Source organism: Hylobates moloch, unplaced genomic scaffold (assembly GCF_009828535.3).
Source record: "Hylobates moloch isolate HMO894 unplaced genomic scaffold, HMol_V3 SCAFFOLD_16, whole genome shotgun sequence".
In the NCBI taxonomy this organism is placed as follows: Eukaryota; Metazoa; Chordata; class Mammalia; order Primates; family Hylobatidae; genus Hylobates; species Hylobates moloch.
Window position 1 is genome coordinate 3,809,868 of NW_026652291.1, and position 20,363 is coordinate 3,830,230.

At 47.7% G+C, this 20,363-nt stretch overlaps 1 protein-coding gene across 6 annotated transcripts in view; it reads right to left on the reverse strand.

Annotated features, from left to right (window-relative positions):
- PPP2R5C (protein phosphatase 2 regulatory subunit B'gamma) overlaps positions 1-20,363 on the reverse strand; it is a 172,357-nt gene that overhangs the window by 146,611 nt on the left and 5,383 nt on the right. For 3 of the 6 annotated variants that reach the window (XM_058429899.1, XM_058429900.1, XM_032134823.2), the window contains one exon: positions 19,224-19,289. Coding sequence is in view for 3 of the 6 variants with exons in the window: in XM_032134819.2 (XP_031990710.1) it covers positions 19,224-19,289; positions 20,279-20,305 (93 nt within the window). In the remaining 3 variants the exon portion in view is untranslated. Of the gene's footprint in view, positions 1-19,223; positions 19,290-20,278 lie in introns of those variants that run through there. The other 3 variants (XM_032134819.2, XM_032134817.2, XM_058429895.1) reach the window with 2 other exon arrangements.

Sequence of the window (20,363 nt, forward strand, 5' to 3'; positions counted from 1 at the left end):
GGGGGAGGAAGGGGGAGGGGGAGGGAGAGAAAGGGGGAGGGGGAGAAAGAGAGACGGGAGGGAGGGGGAGGGGAGAGAGAGGGGAGAGAGGGAGTGGGGAGGGGAAGAAAGGTTGGGGAGAGAGGGAGTGGGGAGAGGGAGAAAGAGAGAGACGAGGGAGAGAGGGAGGGAGGGAAGGAGAGAGAGGGAAGGAGAAACACAGGGAGAGAAGGATGAAGACAAGGAGGGAAGGAGAGAGGGAGGGCGAGGGGCTCCCTCGGGAGCAGCTGCCCAGGGCGGGTGGGCGCAGACGAGGGTGGGAGCGGGAGTGGGTGCTGGGGCGGGATCCTGGGTGCCGCTCCGGGACGCCTGGCCACGGCCACGGCCGGAGGATGAAGCCCCCGAGACCCGACGGAAAGGAAACGGGAGAGCGCGGTTCGCGCGTGGCCAAGCAGAGGGTTTGGAGCGCGCAGTGCAGGAGGCCAGATCGGCGTCCTCCGCTTCTTCCCCGGGCGGCCGGCTCCCCTCCTCCGGGCTCCGGGGCCACGCAGCGGAGGCCGGGGCAGAGGCGGGACCGCAGCCTGGGGCCCATGCCGGAGACTCCGGAGGTGGCCGGCGGGAGCTGAGGGTCTCCTTGGAAGGCCAGGACAGACCACACTCTTGAGAAAACGTGGTTGGGGCAGAGGGGTGTGTCAGGCGCCCAGGAAGGCGCAGGCTCGCAAGGACAGGGGCGGGGAGGCTGGGGGGCGGCAGGAGGGCCCGGCGGGAGCCCACGCGGGTCTGCGGCGACAACAGGAGTGAGGTCGAGCCTGGCCCTATGCGCACAGCGAGCCTTGGCAGCCTAGCGGCTCAGGGGCCAAAGCCGCCAAGGTCGCTGTGCCACCGGGAAACGCAGGGCGGGTTGAGGCTTGGGAGGGTGGGGAAGGTCTGAAAGGGTCCCGGGGCAGAGGACAGAAGCCAGGGTCCCGGGAAATACGGCGGCTGTAAACAAGCCCTCCTCCTGGGCGCCAGACACCACCAACACCGCTGGTTCGTGGACAGCCCGGCGGGGACCCTGCCGCAGCCCCGACACCTGGCTCCCTCCCTGGTCTCATGTTCCGTAAACCTGCAAAGACTCCTCCAGTGGCGGCACCGGAAGGCACCTGTAGCTGGAGGGAGATGGCTAGGGAGGAAGGCTGGGGAGCGGCTGCCCCACGCTGCATTCCATGGTTCAGGCCGAGCTGGCGCATCCTTAGCTTACAGAGAGGAAAGCAAGGCTCAGGCTGTGGGGTGAGCGCCTGAAATCACCCAGTCAGTGCTGCAGCCAAGCCCCAGCCTCAGTCCCTGGACTCTGGGTCTGGCGTTGAGCCAAATGCTGGACCCTAACTCCCCCCTTACACCCCACACCCGAGCAATTCCATGCTCCAGTGCCTCTCAAAATCCTACCTTTCTGCAATTTTATCATAAACAGAACAAACTGCCACCACTTATGTGCCAAGGACTAAGTGATATGCCACTTAAGAAGTATTTTTAATGCCGGAAAGTCCAGCCTGAACCTGATCAAGCCCTGAGGACTAACCACCCGTTCTTAGGAAAATACAAGGGAGAGGGGAGCGTGTTAACCAACGGCGATGCGATCTGCATGCAGGGAACGTGGGGGAATGGCAGGAGGTGTCCTCCTGCAGCACCTGGCAGTCACGCCATCACACTTCAGCCCAGGTGAGCCTCCGCTGTGGGCCCTGTTACATGCAAGTAGCCCCTCCCCCAAGCGGCGACAACTAAGAACGTCTCCAAACATTGCCAAATGTCCCTTGGGGGACAAAATCACCCTTGGTTGACTATCATATCTCTCAAATGTATGGGAACCACCTGATTTAACAACTAAATTGCAAGGAGAAAAAGGAGAGGGGGAACCAGCACATATCACAACCTAGTGTAATGTATGTACCTGATTTGGACCTCAGGACTCAATTCAATTCAGGACCCAAACCAACCAAATGAAAAAGGGAGGAGGGGAGGGGAGATTTAACGCTTACTCCTGAGAGTAAGGAATTGCAGTTAATATTTTTAGGTGGGGCAATCACGTTCTGGTTCTTGGAGTCCTTGTTGGAGGATACCACGGGTGGGACTTACAAATAAAATATGATGACTGAGATTTGCTTCAAAATAATGTAGTGTGAAGAGAGGGCCATGCATATGCAGGAGGAGGCCTGGATAACACAAGATGGGTTGCATGTGGATGACGGCCAAGGCTGGGCAACGGGGACCTGGGGCTTCCCTATACGATTCCCTCGACTACTGTGTATGTGAAAATAGTCCAAATGAACATGTTATTCCTCCCTGCATTAACCCCAGCCTCTATAGACCAGACAATCAGAACACCTTCCCTCATCTTTCTCCCAATCATATTTTCAGTGTTGGTGGTACAGTGGTGAGCACAGCTGCCTCCAATCATATTTTCATACTGTTACCGGACTGACCTTTCTAAAGGTCCATCAGACCATTCCCCTGCTCACAAGATGCCAGTGGCTCCCCACTGCCTGCAGGAGAAAGTTCAAACTCCACAGCATGGGGTTTGAGCTCAGCCGCTGTCTCCCCCACACTTATTTTTCCAGGACTCATCTCTCAATGTATGGGAGAGATGAGTCTCTCCTTTATTTCAGGAATGCTGGGCCACTCTCAGATTCTCAAATGTGCTCTGACCCTGCCCTGTTTCAATGCCTGTTTCTTCAGCATGAAATGCCCTCTTCCTGTTCCCAAACTGTCACCCCCACCCAAAGCTTTTGATCTACTCAGCCTTCAGTTCTAGCACAAATGCCATTCTCTTTAATGTTTTCCCCACTCCTCATACACGCAGCCAGGCCCCACCATCTCCTCAGTGTTCTTAAGGGGGTTGGTTCCCTTACACTTACATCAGGCTTGGAATCCCATGTCTGCTTCTACAAAGAGATTCTGAGCTTGTTGAGAGCATGGACACATCTCACGTCCCCGTTATCTGCCAACACTCAGGCAGGCTCCGGAGCTTGCTTCGTCTCCTTCACACAATCACTGTCTCTTGTGTCCTTAATTCCAGCCTTCGCACAACCACTTCATGCACACTTGATGTTCCAGCAATACCAAACTACTTGTCCTCCCAGACAAAACCTAGTTTTGTATGTCTTTTCAGATATTTTATTTTTATTTTTAATTTTTTTGAGACAGGGTCTGTCTGTCACTCAGGCTGGAGTGCAGTGGCACAACCACGGCTCACTGCAGCCTCAACCTGCTGGGCTCAAGTGATTCTCCTCCCTCAGCCTCCTGAGTAGCTTAGTCTACAAGCACTCGCCACCACGTCTGGCTAATTTTTGTATTTTTTGTAGAGACAAGGTCTCACTACGTTGTCCAGGCTGGTCTTGAACTCCTGAGCTCAAGCAATCCAATCTGCTGTGGCCTCCCAAAGTGCTAGGATTATAGGTGTGGTGAGCCACTGCACCCAGCCTTGGATCTTTTAAAAGTGCATTTGGCTCAAGGTAGTATGATACTGGCATAAGGACAGACATACAGATTAATGGCATAAAATTGAGAGCCAAGCCCATTCACTGGGGAAAGAACAGCCTTTTCAACAAATGATGCTGGGACAACTGGAGAGCCATATGGACAAGAATGAAGGTGGATTCCCCCCTCACACCACAGGGAAAAAACTAATTCAACATGCATCACAAACCTCAACAGAAGAGCTGAAACCACACAACTCTTAGAAGAATACAAAGGTAAAGCTTCATGAGCCTGGATTTGACAATGGTTTCTTAGCTATGACACCAAAGGCGCAAGTAACTAAAAAGAAAACAGATAAATGAGATTTCATAAAAATTAAACATTTTTGTGCAAAGGATACTATCAAGAAAGTGAAAAGACAACCCACAGAATGGGAGAACATATTTGCAAATTATATAAGGGTCTAGTATCCAGAATATGAAAAGAACTCTTACAACTCAATAACAAAAAGAAAACCTGATTAAAAAATGGGCAAAAGACTTGAACAGGCATTTCACCAAAAAAGATATACAAATGGCCAAACAAGCACATGAAAAGATGCTCAGCACCTTTAGATGTTAGGGAAATGTAAATGAAAATTACAATGGCATACCACTTCACACCCGCTGGGATACTTATTCTTTTTCAAACTGAAAAATAACATGTTAGCATGGCCAGGCACCATGGCTCTTGCCTCTAACCCCAGCACTTTGGGAGGCTGGGGCAGGAGGATTGCTTGAGCACATAAGTTCAAGACCAGCCTGGGCAATATAGTGAGACCCCTTTTCTACATTAAAAAAAAAAATAGCCAGGGTGGCATGCACCTGTAGTCCCAGCTACTCAGGAAGCTGAGGCGAGGGGACAGCTTGAGCCCAGGAGTTCAAGGCTGCCGTGAGCTAGCACTGTACCATTGTACTCCAGTCTAGGTGACAGAGTGAGACCCTGTCTCAACAAAAAACAAGTGTCATAAAGGATGTGGAACAACAATTGGAACCCTTGTATATTGCTAGTGAGAATGTAAAATGGGGCAGCTGATATGGAAAACAGTTTGGTGGTTCTTCAGCAAGTTAAACATAGAATTACCATCCAAAGCCAGGTATGGTGGCTCACGCTTGTAATCCCAGCATTTTGGGAGGCTGAGACAGGTGGATCACCTGAGGTCAGAAGTTCGAGACCAGCCTGGCCAACATGGTGAAACCCCATCTCTACAAAGAATACAAAAATTAGCCAGGCATGGTGGTGCTTGCCTGTAATCCCAGCTACTTGGGAGGCTAAGGCAGGAGAATTGCTTGAACCCAGGAGTCAGAGGTTGCAGTGAGCTGAGATGGCGCCACTATACTCCAGCCTGGGCAACAGAACAAGACTCTGTCTCAAACACACACACAAAAATGACCATCTATATGACCCAGCAGTCTCACTCCCAGGCATATACCCAAAAGAACTGAAAACAAGTATTCAAACAAAAATCTGTACACAATGTTCACAGCAGCATGATTCACAATAGCCAAAAGGTAGAAACAACTCAAATATCCACCAACTGATGAAACGAAATGTGCTATATCCAAACAATAGAATATTAGCTATAAAAAGGAACGAAGGCTTGGGAGGCTGAGGGGGGAGGATCACGAGGTCAGGAGATTGAGACCATCCTGGCCAACATGGTGAAACCCTGTCTCTACTAAAAATACAAAAATTAGCTGGGCGTGGTGGCACACACCTGTAATCCCAGCTACTCGGGAGCTTGAGGCAGGAAAATCGCTTGAACCTGGGAGGTGGAGGTTGCAGTGAGCCGAGATCACGCCATTGCACACCAGCCTGGTGACAGAGCAAGACTCCATCTCAAAAAAAAAAAAAAAAAAAAATTGGAATGAGGTATGACGCATGCTACAACACGGATGGACCTTGAAAGCATTCTGCGAAGTAAAAGAAGCCAGACACAGAAGGGCAAATATTGCATGATTTCATTTCTATGAACTATTCAGAACTGGCACATCTACAGAGAGCAGACCGGTGGCTGCCAGAGGCTGGGGGAAGGGGAGTGAGGAGTGACTGCTAGTGGGAATGGGGCTTCCTTTTGGGGTGAGGAGGGCTTTCTGGAATAGGTGGTAGAGAGGGTTGCACTACCCGTTGAGCATCCTTGAGTCTTCTGGGCTTATGGTGACAACAGCAAGGGCCCCACGAAGCCAGGGAGACACACACGCTTCGGGAGGATCAGCTGTTCTCGGTACAGAGAAGGCATTAGTGTTGGCTGAATAGGAAGTGAGAAACAACAGGTGTGCTTCCTCAGTTTAAGTGTTTACTCCTAAAATAAAAACTGGGTATCTGTCTTAAAATAAGAGATCGCTGTAAAGAAGTATGATACTGTTTAGCAATCAGGCTTGGGCAACATCTAAAAAAAAAGGACTTGATTCTTCCCCGTTTGCCCTCTTCTGGAATGCTGGTTATGGGGAGTTTTGTTTTATTCTACTCACTCAGTGAGGGGAGAGATGACCTAGAATTTACTTTAGCTTCCTGATGTCTGGCTTAATGATGGGAAATTATTTTTCAAACTCAGTATTATCTGTCAAACCCAAATCAAAATAGTCGGCCCTTCCCTTCAGTAGAAGCCACTGAAAGTCGGTGGTCCCAGAGGGTTCCAAGCCAGCACTGTGGCCCCCACCTGTCTGAACAGTGGCTGCACACGAGCAGCAGCTGCATTTTCTAGGAGGAAGGCGGGGGTGGAGTGGGTGGGGGGGCACAATCTGAAATGCTATTTGAGACACTTGTCGGCCACTCAAATGGAAGCTACGGGAATAAAGAGGAAGTCATTCCCTCCTCCTCCCAGAGCCTCTCCACTGAAGAGACACGGGGTCCCTGGGGGAGGATGTGTCTATTGCTCTGAGGATCTGGGATTCTGGAGTCTCTGGCTGGGGGAAGGAGGTGGTGGGGGTGTCTGGAGAGGAGGGAAGATGAGGTGGCCAGTCACATGGCAAGGCAAGGTGTTGCCCAGAAGGGCCTTGAAATTATGCAGGAGTTCACGTTCCCAGCCAGGGTAGGTGAGCTGCTGGCCCTGGGCCCAGTCCCACTGCCAGGCCCACAGGGAGGTACAGAGGCAAAGGGTGTTGCCTGCCTCAGTGGTACATGGTCCTCTCCCAAGTCTTCCCAACAAGCATGGCTGCACTTCCTCAGGCAGAGGAAACAAGACGCCAGAGGCGTCCCTCATGCTCAGAGACAACGCCCCATTAGTTTCTAACAGAGACACAGCAAGCCCGAATGTCCAAGTGCCCTCACACCCCACACCCTTCCATGCAGCCAGGCAACAGCACCCCAATATATTGGGAGTAAAAGGCAATCTGTGAAGCAGATATGTGGATGTCTATTAGTCTCTCTACTTTGAAATATTTCATGGAAACAGTAAAATGGGCAACTGGATTTGTGACAAAGCCTCCCTCCTAGATGTTTTATCATATAAGGGATTTACCAAATGAAACAAGCAGCTCTTTCCCTTCATTTAAACACTGCAATTCTAAAAATTCACAACTAGATATATTTATTGTTCAGTTGGGCAGGGCCAAATCACTGATCTCTCAGTATTTCTTAGATGGTGAATAGAGTTAAACACAAAAGATACCTCTTCCACAGACCATGGCTAGTACTGGTTTCAGATACAGGCCCAGGGACCCATACTAGCAGCTTCTCCAAGTGCCAAACCTGATTTGGATTCCAGCAGGCCGGGGCTGGGAAGCCACAGCCCATGAGCCGCATCTGGCCTCCTGGTTATTTTTGTAAATAAAGTTTTATTGGCATACAGTCACGTCTGTTTATCCACCTATTGTCTATGGCTTCTCTCTTGCTGCAACAGCAGAGTTAAGTAGTGGCAGTAGAGACCACGCCCCCCCTAAAGCCTTGAATATTTACTATCTGGCCCTTTACAGAAAAAGGTTTACTGATTCTTGTGCCAGGACAACAATTTCTGGATGACAGGAAGAAATAAAGGAAAACAAGACAGATTTCCCTGATCAAGGTCGATGATGCACTCACAATCAGCAAACCTCCTGAGCCTGCCTTATAAGTGAGAGTGAAGGAAGAGGCAAGTTACGACCTCCAGTAATAAAAAGATCTGCAGAGGCAGTCACTGGTGCATCTCAGCATAGCAATATTCAACAGATGCAACTTCCATTTGGCAACCACAAAGCAGTGTGGGGCTGGAGGGAGAAAGCAGGTGCTCTGTCCCTACAGAATCCCCCTGAGGCCACGCACTCAGAGACTGGGTATAGCACAGGATAGGAGTGAGATATGCAGCTGAAAAGGAGATTGATGTTAGGTCTGAATACTGATCTCTCCATAGCCACTTTATCCCCACACACCTTCTCTGCAGAACATTGGTAAACTGAGTGGTTATGACAAGAAAAAGGGATTCTCCAAAGAAACCAGTCTGTCTAGGAGAAACTAAGGCTGCAAATGTAGGAGCTGGCACCTCAAAGCAAATTCTCTGCAGTTTAGTCTCTAGGGGCCAAAAGTCACAAGAGCCAGCTCCCAGCCAAGGCTTCTAAAGCAAGTGGTCAGCTGACAAGCCCACCCATGGCCAGCTGTGCCAGTGCCTCATCCTTGCCTGTATGAACAAAGAAACTCTTCATCTGAGAAGCAAAGTATTCCAGTTGGTCTCCTTGTTCAGCTCTTGCCCCTCGTTCCCACACAGCATCTAGGAAGATCCTCTTACTTCCCTACTCAAAACACCCCAGTGGCTTCCCGTTACCCTCAGAATAAAAACTCAAAGTCCAACCAGACTCAGTGGTTCATGCCTGTAATCCCAGCACTTTGGAAGGCTGAGGTAGGAGGATCGCTTGAGGCCAGGAGTTTCAGACTAGCCTGGGTGACACAGTGAGACCCCTTCTCTACAAAAAAATACAAAAATCAGCTGAGCATGGTGGTGCGCACCTGTATCTCAGCCACTTGGGAGGCTGAGGCAGGAGGATTGCTTGAGCCCAGTAGTTCAAGGCTGCAGTGAGCTAGGACTGCACCACTGCACTCCAGCCTGGGCAACAGAGTGAGACCCTGTCTCTGAAAACAAAACCCCAAAACAACTCCCCCTCCCCATCAAAATCCCAAAACCCTGTCTAGGCAGGCTGTTTATAAGACCCTACCCTACCTTGTCTGTGCTCGGCTCCCTACCTCCATCCCTCCCGCTCTGCCTACCCTCACTTTTCCTTAGTCAACTGAACACCTGGCAGTGGACACGGCAAACTCACTTCCTCCATGGGGCCTTCGCACTAGCTGCTGCCTCTGGCTGAATGATTATCTTGCCCTAGATCTTTGCACTGTGGCCTGCTTCTTGACATTCACGTTTCACTTTTCGTGTCGTCTCCTTGGTAAGACCATCCCTGACCACCTGAAGCAGCCTCCCAATCTCCAGCAGAGGGGCTGCCAGAGGGTCCTGTCCACCAGTGGTGTGTGGAGCTGTGTGAGTGGTTTTGGTTGTCACCACGGTGTTGAGATCCCCAGGGCCATTGCTCTGCAAAGGTGAGATGTTCTCACGCCCAACGTCACTAGTACCCCGCAGAAAACACCCGCAGCTCCGCAGTCCACTTTTGTGCCCTCACTGGAGGCAAACTCCACGAGTGCCTGCACTCTGCACCTGCAATGGTGCTCAGCACATGCCAGGTCTCAGAACGAACCTGCTGGATGACTGAGAATGAAGGAATCCCCTGGAGGCAAGCCGCAATGTCAGAGAAAATGGCCAAGATAAACAAGAACATGATACCGAGAGAGGGTATGATCCCTCCAGGGGACAGAAGGGGGACCTGACTCCAGAGCCCACGCCTCTGCCACACCGCACGGCTTCCGTGATCTGGACAGTGGCCTCATTCATAATCAGCAGGACAAAGTGGCTGTGCTCTGTGAAGCAGGTCTGAGAATGAGAGGAAGGTGAAGGGAGAACCTTGATTTCCATATTACTTTATTTTTTATTTATTTTTTGAGGCGGAGTTGCATTCTGTCACCCAGGCTGGAGTGCAGTGGCGCAGTCTCGGCTCACTGCAACCTCTGCCTCCCGGTTCAAGGGATTCTCCTGCCTCAGCCTCCTGAATAGCTGGGACTGCAGGCGCGCGCCACTGCACTCGGCTTTTTTTTTTTTTTTTTTAATTTTTAGTAGAGATGGGGTTTCACCATGTTGGCCAGGCTGGTCTCGAACTCCTGACCTTAGGTGATCCACCCGACTTGGCCTCCCAAAGTGCTAGGATTACAGGTGTGAGCCACTACACCCAGCCGTATTACTTTATTTTTTAACCATGTGTGTTTTGACCCCAAAATAAATAAATAAATGAGAGAAAATGTCTATAAAGACTAGGAGGACAAAAGGTCGTGACTGCTCTTGGGTCTGTCCAAGTCCCACTCCTATGGGCAATGGAGTCTTTCTCGTGTGGGTATCAGGTGTAGGCCAAACACAGACCAAGCAGTAGACAGGGCCTCCCTCCCGTCTCACCATGCGCTCCCTCTTCTTCTTGCCCTCCTCTTTCCTTAATTTTATCTACTTCCTTCTCTTTTGCCAATATAAGTCTTCTCTTCCTTTAAATTTAACCTTAAATTTGATATTTCATATTAAGAAGATAGGTAACAAAATAAGTTCAATTAAATTAAATGCACTCACATAAGAATTATTTTGGAAAATACTGTTAGGGTCTGAAGTAGCTCTGTCCAACAGAACTTTCTGTGAAGCTGTGAATGTTCCACATCTGCTGGTCAACAGAGGAGCTGCTGGCCACATGTGGCTGCTGAGCACTTGAAATGTGGCCCATGCAACCAAGGGACTGAATTATTCACATAATTTTAATTTTCATTCATTTAAATTTAAATTTAAAATAGCCATATGCAGCAAACAACGCACATCTTGGCCAGGGCAGGTGTAACCCCTTCAGAGCCCCTTAGTAATTTGATATTACCACCGGGCGATGCCAGCCCTTGGTCAGAGCTAACACCTGCAGGCTGCAGGGTATCTGAAATTAATCTCTTGGGGGCCATTTTTGTGTTGTTGTTGAGATTGGGTCTCACTCTGTCACCCAGGCTGGAGTGCAGTGGTGTGATCTCAGCTCACTGCAACCTCTGCCACCCAGGTTTTCAAGCAATTCTTATGCCTCAGCCTCCCGAGTAGCTGGGATTACAGGTGCCTGCCACCAGGCCCGGCTAATTTTTGTAGTTTTAGTAGAGATAGGGTTTCACCATCTTGGCCAGGCTGGTCTTGAACTCCTGACCTCATGATCCACCCGCCTGGGCCTCCCAAAGTGCTGGGATTACAGGCATGAGCCACAGTGCCCGGCCGCTCAATCTTATATTAAGAAAATATATACAAGATAGTGTGGTGGCACGCACCTGTAATCCCAGCTACTTGGGAGGCTGAGGCAGGAGAATAGCTTGAACCCAGCTGGCGGAGGTTGTGGTAAGCCAAGATCGCGCCATTGCACTCCAGCCTGGGCGACAGAGCGAGACTCCGTCTCAAAAAAATACACACACACACACACACACACACACACGCACACACACACGAGATAAAAAAAAGCCAAATGTCCTCAATAAAGCATTTTTCTCCCTTCTGGAGAGCTTATTTCTAAGGCTTGTTCTCTCACTCCCCCAGGTGGAGAGCATGAAGATGACAACGTTGTTTGGATTTGGGAAGCAGCACTTACTTCACTGCAGGAGCACTGGAGAGTCTCTGCTTAACATACTGATAGAAACATGCAAGATGATTAGATAGGACGTTGTGCTAAACCAGACACCACTGTGCCCTGCCCTTTGGCAGGTACCCAGTGTTTAAGGAAACACTGGAGACCCGTCTTCGAATTGAAATACTCTAGATGAATCCTCCCCGTGATTTAGGAAAACATCACCGCATTTCATGTTGGTGGCAGACTGACTCACTCAGCTCTGCTAAGGATGCAGGTGGAAACCTTTCCACCATCATATAGCAGGGCTATAAGTTGCCATTCACCCTGCTGTTGCTTTAATGTAGGAAGTTTGAGCTTCTTTCTTGAACTGGAAAATTTTAGATTTCATATCATTTGCTTGATGAGCTCTTTCTAGAATTGCATATACTGTAGCGAAGCTTTTACTGAAGAGAGAGAGGAATGCTGATCCTATCTATTGGCTTTAACCATAATACACACACTAGGGTCCAATGCACTTTCTGGAACTCCATAATTTTATGGTAAGCCTATGTCTGCATAGATGCTTTAAAGTGTCTGATTTTCTCACCCAAAGCTCCAGGTGGCTCTTTACATGAAATGGGTTCCATCTTGTCCCATCCACCCAAGGACAATAAGATCTAACTGAATGGGGGCCAGGTTACTCCCAAGTACACTGGATGTCCAGAGGCAACAGGTGCTACACTTCGAAAATGATGGAAACAGCCAATACTTCAGTTCCTAACAGGTCTTTTTTATCTCCTCAATCCTCAACACAGTGCTCGCACAGAACAAGACGTGCTCAAAACAAAACCTATCTTATAAAACATATTAACTATATATGTAACTATGCTCTACTGAGAAACATTAGCAAAATAAATTAAGAAACACAAAGCATAAAAGATCACAGGGAAACCTTTACAGTCACTGCCACATAATGACATTTCAGATAACGACAGACTGCACAAATGATGGTGGTGCCTTAGATTATAACACCATATTTTTATGGTATCTTTACTATGTTTAGATACACAAATTCTTGCCATTATGTTACAGGTGCCTACAGGGTTCAGTTAAATGACATGCTGTACAGGTGTGTAGCCTGGAGTGACAGGCTATCCATATGCCCTAGGTGTGTAGCAGACTGTACCACCTAGGCTTGTGTTAAGCACATGCCATCATGTTTACAAAACGACAACATCGCCTAACAACACAGCTCTCAGAACGTACCCCCTCCATTAAGCGATCCATAACTATATTTAGATGGAAATCCTATTTTGAAATGCTTTAATTAAAATAAGATCTTATGAGGCTGTACTTTTTACCACTGACCTTTTAACCAAGATCTTATGAGACAACACTTTTTTCCACTGAATATGTAAAAGAAAACTAAGAAAAAAACCAAAACACTCTACTTTTTTAAATTTTCACAAGACATTAGAAAAAAACCTAAGTAATCTTCTGCTTTAGTATACTGCTATTTATTTAAAATGAATTACACTGAATAAAAATTCTACATTAAAATTTCCTTATTGGATCAAAAAAGTGATAAATAAGCCTCTTAACAAGATTTTTTTATTGTTGTTGCTAATTTACAGTATCAGAAAAATCAGCAACCTAACTGATTTCAAGCTCTCCTTTTCAGTACTTTTAAAACCCGCCAGCTCAATACTTCTTGACTCTAGGTCCTAATATATATGGCAAGATCAAAGAAGAGTCAAGCTCAACTGATGCCTTCAAGGACTGAATCTAGCTAGGAAGGCAAGTCACACGGGAACAAAGGTCATCTAACACGGTATACATGACACAGAACTGCGTACAGCCAGCCACTGGTCTAGGAAGTAATTGCTATAAGCATTTAAAAGATGGAAAACACATAGTCTAAGATGGTGAGAAACAGCTTCACTGAAGTTTCTGGATAGATGAGCTTGAGTTGGAGCTAAAAAGATGAAAGGGGCCAGGCACAGTGGCTGACGCCTGTAATCCTGGCACTTTGGGAGGCTGAGGCAGGCGGATCATGAGGTCAGGAGATCGAGACCATCCTGGCTAACACAGTGAAACCCCGTCTCTACTAAAAATACAAAAAATTAGCCGGGCGTGGTGGCGGGCGCCTGTAGTCCCAGCTACTCGGGAGGCTGAGGCAGGAGAATGGCGTGAACCCGGGAGGCAGAGCTGGCAGTGAGCGGAGATCACGCCACAGCACTCCAGCCTGGGTGACAGAGCGAGATTCCGTCTCAAAAAAAAAAAAAAAAAAAAAAAAAAAAAGATGAAAGGATTCAGATGGCCAGCAGAGAGTGGGGGAAGAGCATTCTAAAAGAGGGGTGCTCAAAGTGTGGTCTGGGGTGTGTCCCTTGACCCTTTCAGGGGTCCACAAGGTCAAAATGGTTTTTATGATAACATGAAGATGTGATTTGCCCTTTAAAGCGTCATTATGGGGAGTTTTTCACAGGTTACACATATGAAATCAGAGCAGCTTGCGTGCAGGGGCAGACAGCTGCCTTCGATGGAGCGGGATGTTCAATAGATTTGCGAAAACAGAGCCATGCCACTTTTCTCAGCAAATTACAAAAAAAAATTCTTTCCACATAAATGTTTTTTATGTCAACATGTAATGGGTGTTATTATTAGATGAACTATTTAAAAACTTTCAGCTTTAATTTCTAAGGAAAAATACCAGTAGATAGATAAAACTCACTAAATAAAAGCTCTTTGGGGTGCTTGATAATTGTGAAGAGTATAAAGGAGTGATCCCCCTTCTGTGTGAGCACTTACTGCTGTTCTAAAGGAAATATAATGCTCAGATGAATATGTGCCTGGCGTGGTTTGTAAGCAAATGTACATATTTTGGAAAGGTGTCTTTATAGTGCAGTGGCTCAACAGGGGGCGATTTGATCCTCCAGGAGACATTAGGCAATGTCTGGATGCATTTTGGTTGTCATAGTTGGTGGGGGCAATGGGCCACTGGCATCTAGGGGTAAGGCCAGGGATGCTGGTGAATGTCCTACAAAGTACAGGACCACTGGGCAGCCCCACAACAAAATTTCTGGCCCCACAGTCAAGTGTTCAGATTGGAACCCTTGGTCTAGAGCAGTGGAGGTCACAAAGGAGGTACCTGGGGTCTACTGACCTTGCAGCTTGTGATGTAGGACAGGAATGGGGGCTAGAGAAGGGAGCCGCTTAAGGAAGAACCCACCACTCCCTCATGCCCCAAGGGCAGCAAGCTCAGGACAGCTGCCTGCTAACAACCCCAAAGCTCGGGAGCTGCCGCTGCGGCTGGCTGCCAGGGATGGATCCTTCCCGCGGCACCTCTTTCCGATGCCCCTGGGCTCTAAGGAAAGACCATGGGGAGGCGCTGGGAAGAGTGAGCCAAGACGTGGCAATCAAAAGCAAATGATTCCATTTACTCCATAATCATTACATATGAATTTCAAAAAGATTTTTAAAGTATTACTTCTCTTGGTCTTCTCTGGGTTTCACTGAAGTTCAGCTTAGGGTTGTACGGAAAAAAAGGTGGGAAGAGACTGACGGAAGCTAAGGCATGGGAGGTTCTAGCGAAAGCCCCAAGCTCAGAAGTGAGCCTACAGGGGTGTCAGGGGCCCTCCTTGGAGGGGTCGCGCTGAACAAAACGACTGTCCTTGTCCTCCTCCTGCTTACTCAGGTGAAAACTCTTGCTACAGAGACTGTGAAAAGGAGTATTTCTTGCAAAGATATTTTTCATACAAATGTTATTTGTTAACATTTAATGGGTGTATCATTAAATATTTTTAACATTTCAGTTTTAATTTCTAAAAAAATTACCCTTCCGCCTAGCACCTATGAGACCTGAGGCGACTGTCAGTCTCCCTAGGTCTAGACCATCAGGGAGCGGTGGCACTGGAATGTAAAGGGACAGATTATAACAGGAAAAAAGTTACTAAAGGTAGAAGGTGGCAAAGCTAGCTAACGAGTTGGAGAGAGGATTGTTCTTTCTCTTCAGCAACAGATATTATGTAAGAGTTGCTGTAGAGACTTTCAAACAAAACTAAGCTGAAGCAGGTGTAAAATACATGACAATACTCAAACGACCTTTAATGTGCTTAAAACAAATCACTTTACAAAAAGCATGAACACTTTTAAAAATGTAACATTGGACGCAGTACACAAACTTAAAAGAAACAACACCCACCTATGGTCTGATCTCACAAAATGGACTTGAGGAATCTCAGAGCAATTTATTAACATTCTAAATAATCATAAAATGTGCCTAGTTATGTTTCCACAGATTTGAATGTTACACTGAGAACAGATCTCAAAAGTGAGTCTCCTTTGTCAATCTCCACAGAATTTTCCAACTTCAAGTGACCCATGAGCCCGTTTGTTGCCTTTCCTTAAGACTTCCTATGAAATAAACCAGCAGTAAGTAGTGGGAAGAAACTTTTATTTCCAGGACACAGGTGCATAAGCAACAAGTCAAAATTAACCATTCTATCTGAAAGAGAAGAAACATGTACCAACACATGTCATTCAAGGAGTAGAAGTTTCTAGAATAAGGCAAAAGTTACAGGGCAGCAGTTATGACCTTTACAGAATTTTGTTACACTGAAAGATACAGCCTGCCATACTTGCAGGGAAAATGTCTTTCAAGAAGGGTAGCACCCAATCTGTTCCATACGTTTAAAAATAGCCTAATCTTAAACTCATCAAATCATTTCAGGGATGAGAAAACAGGGTCACACAAGTTAGGTGACATCATTTATGGCAAAGCAAGAATCGGCATGTTTATTTTCTAACCCCCAGGCTGAAATATTTTCCACTGTACCACTCTACCCGATACTCCAGGACTTCATCTTTCTTACTGAAAAACCCAAACCATCAAATGTCCCCTTGTTCTACCCAAGAATTGTTCTGCAACATATGCCACCTGCTTCCTTGCTTTCTACGAGGTTGAAGACTAGCCAGGCAGGAGTTTATTATACGGACCTGCCATATACTTGAAGTAGTGTGTTAAGTCAACCAGAGGCCAGGTTCTTGAATGCTTTCTCTGTTGGGATTATTTCCATGCTGTCTGGCTGCTCTGCCCTGGACAGGCCCCTGCCCTGCACATCTCTCAAGGCTGTGAAGCCCCAACTAGGGTAACTGTTCCATCAGAAGGTGAGTTCACTGGGTAATGGGAGCAACTGCTCATTGTGAAGGTGACAGGATGTTAAAAGGCTTGAAAGGGGCTGCAGGGTGGCTCATGCCTGTAATCCCAGCACTTTGGGATGCTGAGGCAGATGGATCACCTGAGGTCAGGAGTTCGAGACTAGCCTGGCCAACAAGGTAAAACTCCATCTCTACTAAAAATACAAAAAAAAAAAAAAAAATTAGCTGGGCATGGTGGTGGGAGCCTGTAATCGCAGCTACTTGGGCGGCTGAGGCAGGAGGATCACTTGAACCTGGGAGGTGGAGGTTGCAGTGAGCCGAGACCGCGCCACTGCACTCCAGCCTGGGAACAAGAGTGAAACTCTGTCTCAAAAAAAAAAAAAAAAAAAAAAAAAAAAAAGGTTTGAAAGCAGCATGGGAATGTCAAGCTATTTAAATTGTTCAGGTTAAAATATTCAAGTTAAGAGTAATACTGAGAGAGAGGAGACGGAAAAAGTGTGCAATAATGGTTCAATTCACCTGCATGAGTCAATCGTATTTGGTAAGTGGGTGGAACTAGAAGTGAAGCAGTGAGCTGAAGACTGAGGGGAAAAAAAAACAATAATAAAATTTAAGGGTCAACTCAAAGGTCAAATGAACAGAAGTGTCCCAACTTGTATTCCTGAAAAACAATTTACACAGTGATCTGCCAAGTGTCAAGCTTAATATGCCATGTTGCCTCTGGTATCCTTATGAGGAAGCAGTGAAGGGCCCAACATTTCAGTGTTTTCAGTGGTAATTTCAAGCTCTGTAGCTCCAGCTCTTAGACAGTAGCACTAGAAAAAATACAAAAAGACAAGTGGGGCATCATACTCAGGCACTGCAGGCCACACCGCAGGTCTCACACGGCTGGCAAACTGCTTTCAAAACACACATTTCACATAGTAGTGGTTTTGGTATCTTTGAACTACTGACAGATTTTTCAGGTTTAAACTTAACATTATTCATCCTTACAGCCAGGATCTTCCCACTAAAAATAGAAATAAATGAAATATACACATTGATGCTCCTTTGTATAAGGAATATAGCTAAAGTAAGAGGATACAGGCACATTAGCAAGAAAGCTCTTGGGAGAAGAAATCTTAGCAGTTTTAATGAAAGATCAAAAGACCAAAAAAAAAAAAAAGGGCATATAGCATATACCTTCATAAAGCACCTACATTTCATCTTCATCTAAATGAATTCAGTCAAAAGGGTGACAGGGAAGAAATAAACATGTCAAATCCCAGCATGGCATAGTAAATAAACCTCAGTTGTCTGCTATAAAGACAGGGAGGGACAGACAGGCACAAATGATCCTAACTATTGACATTTAAGGAACCTTTTGGATTTCTGCTTTTTGCTTTGGGGAGGGCAACAGATTTGCTGGAATAAACCACCTGCTGAAGAGGAGGGAGGTTCAGAATACACCAAATGATAGAAAAGAGAGAACGCAGGGCTAAAAAAAAGTCCACTGCAGATCACTGCCAGTTAACTGTGTTTCCCAGACAGAACTGAACTCATTCTAATTTGGCTCACAGGAAGAAGTCTGACACTGGCAAATAAACGTCATTTGTGATAAGACTGGGACCTCAATGATCCAGTTCTGGATAACTGACACTCTATTAACCCAATTATCTGCTACCCAGGGATTCAAAAGGACCTATCGGCTCTGCCTGGGTCCACGCAGCTCCTGGACCCTTGGCCTTAGGTGCTCTAGTTCAACAATTAGTCACAAGGAAGAAAAGGCAAAGGAAAGTGGTGACTCTGCAAATCCTCTGAAGGCACTTCACGGTGTGAAGGAACAGCATCAACCTTGGTCAAGTAGATGCAATCTTCACTTGGCATTCCAGCTGTTCCTCAATGAGGCCAAAGCCAAGAAGCAAAGAAATTCACAAGTGGCTGATGCACAAGTGCGCGTACACACACACACACACACACAGAATGTGAACAATAATAAAATACCAAAACTAGGTAAATTTTTTCAAATACCAATATTATTGGGGAAAGAGGCCAAGGGACTGTCAACAGAAATAGGGAGCTGGCCCAGGACGTCAGTAGCAGAGATGGTTTGAAGGAAAACAAGGTGACGGAAGAAAAAGAAACAACCACTGAGTCGCCTGGCAGCTTGCAATGGAAGTGGCGGTGGGGGGATGACCCTAAGGCTAAAAGCAACATAGCAACACCATAGACCTACACAGGAGGGTTGCTGGGTTTGAGGTGTGGGAAATGAACTTAAAAATACCAGATCCAGGATGGGCACGGTGGCTCAGGACTGTAATTCCAGCACTTTCGGAGGCCAAGGCAGGCGGGTCACGAAGTCAGGAGTTCAAGACCAGCCTGACCAACATGGTGAAACCCCGTCTCTAATAAAAATACAAAAATTAGCCGGGCGTGGTCGCGGGCACCTGTAATCCCAGCTACTCAGGAGGCTGAGGCAGGAGAATTGCTTGAACTCGGGAGGCAGAGGTTGCAGCGAGCCAAGATCGCGCCACTGCACTCCAGCCTGGGCGACAGAGTGAGACTCTATTAAAAAAAAAAAAAAAAAATAGCTGGGTGTGGTGGCATGTGCCTGTGGTCCCAGCTATTTGGAAGGCTGAGGTAAGAGGATCACTTGAGGCTGGGCAGCAAGGGGTAGCAGTGAGCAGATTGAGCCACTGCACTCCAGCCTGGGTGACAAAGTGAGACCCCGTCTCAAAATAATAAAAAATTAAAAAACCCCAAAAGACCTACAAACAAACTCCATAGGCAAGCACAATTTTCACAAAATCATTAATAGTTTTCCAAAGCAAAACAGTAAATACCTAAACAACTAAAATTGAGGGTTATGAAAGACACCACAAAAAAAAAACTCACATAGGGAAACATTTTAGAAGATTCTAGGCTTTATCACTCTCAGTTTTTCTACCTTAAGTTAAAAGCTGTGTATAAAATACAAAGTCAATATTTGATGACAGTTACCTCTGATTCTACTGTGTCTTGTCCTTCTTTTGAACTTTTTCCACTCTTCCCTGCTTTTGGTGATTCCTGGTAAACATCAAGCAAAGTCAATTAGTCTTCTCACTTTTTAGACAGGTAAACATCAGATAAGCCAAATGCAGTTTTAAAAGTGATTTATGCAACTACAGCTTCTGGTATTTTAAATTCATACCATTAGGAAATTCTGTATCATACCGTTTAGGATTCCAACAGTGCAATGCCCCTCCACCCCCCATTCAGATGCTTTTCGTTTTATCTGCATTTGAGGTTGAAAACTTCAAGCAGAAAAGATAAATCCAATTTTACACAGTGCTTCTGGCATTTTGAGATCCACATCACATCCCTTTCTTCCCTCCCACCCTAAGCCCTGTGAGTGAGGATTTCTGGGGTGATAATGAAACGCTGCAGAGCTCCACCTGAAGCAGAAACATACCTGCCCCCACCCCCCCGAATGCAAACGCAGCACCCTTGCTGGCAGCTCTCACCGCCGCCGCCACCCAGGATAATAATAGTGTTTGAGAGCCCCAGAGCGTCCCTCCGGGGCGGCAGAGAATTCCCTACCAGCTTTCAGCGGGATCCCTTCCCGCTCCCTTTCCCCCGTCCAGGGGTCCCTCCCCAGGCGTCTACAGACCCCATCCCTGAAGCTCCTTTCCAGGAGACTGCTAGGTTGCTAACCCCCTCGGCGGCCGCACCCGCCCGCCCCGGCCCACGGCGCGCTGTCGGGGACCGGCGCCCCTCCGACCCCCTCCCCGGGCCGCGCCCTCCCTCCACGCCCAGCCCCGGCCCATCACGAAGGTCCCAGCGGCCCGGGCCTGCGCCCCACGGCTCCGGCGCGATCCCTGAGCTCCCCGCCCCCACCGGGCATGAGGGCGAGAGAAGCCCGGGGATGCCTGGCCCGGCCGCCCTCGGGGACGCGAAGCCCGCGGCGTCAGGCGGGGAGCTGAGCCGGGGCCCGGGCGCAGGACCCCGGTGCCGTCGCGCCCTCCCCCGGCAGTCCCTCCCCGCTCCCTCCGTCCTGCGGCCGGGCCCGGACTCACTTTCTCCTTCTTGTTTTTATTCGGCATGGCTGGAGCGGGCCGCCGCCGCCGCCGCCGCCGCCCCTGCCGCCGCCTGCCCCCGCAG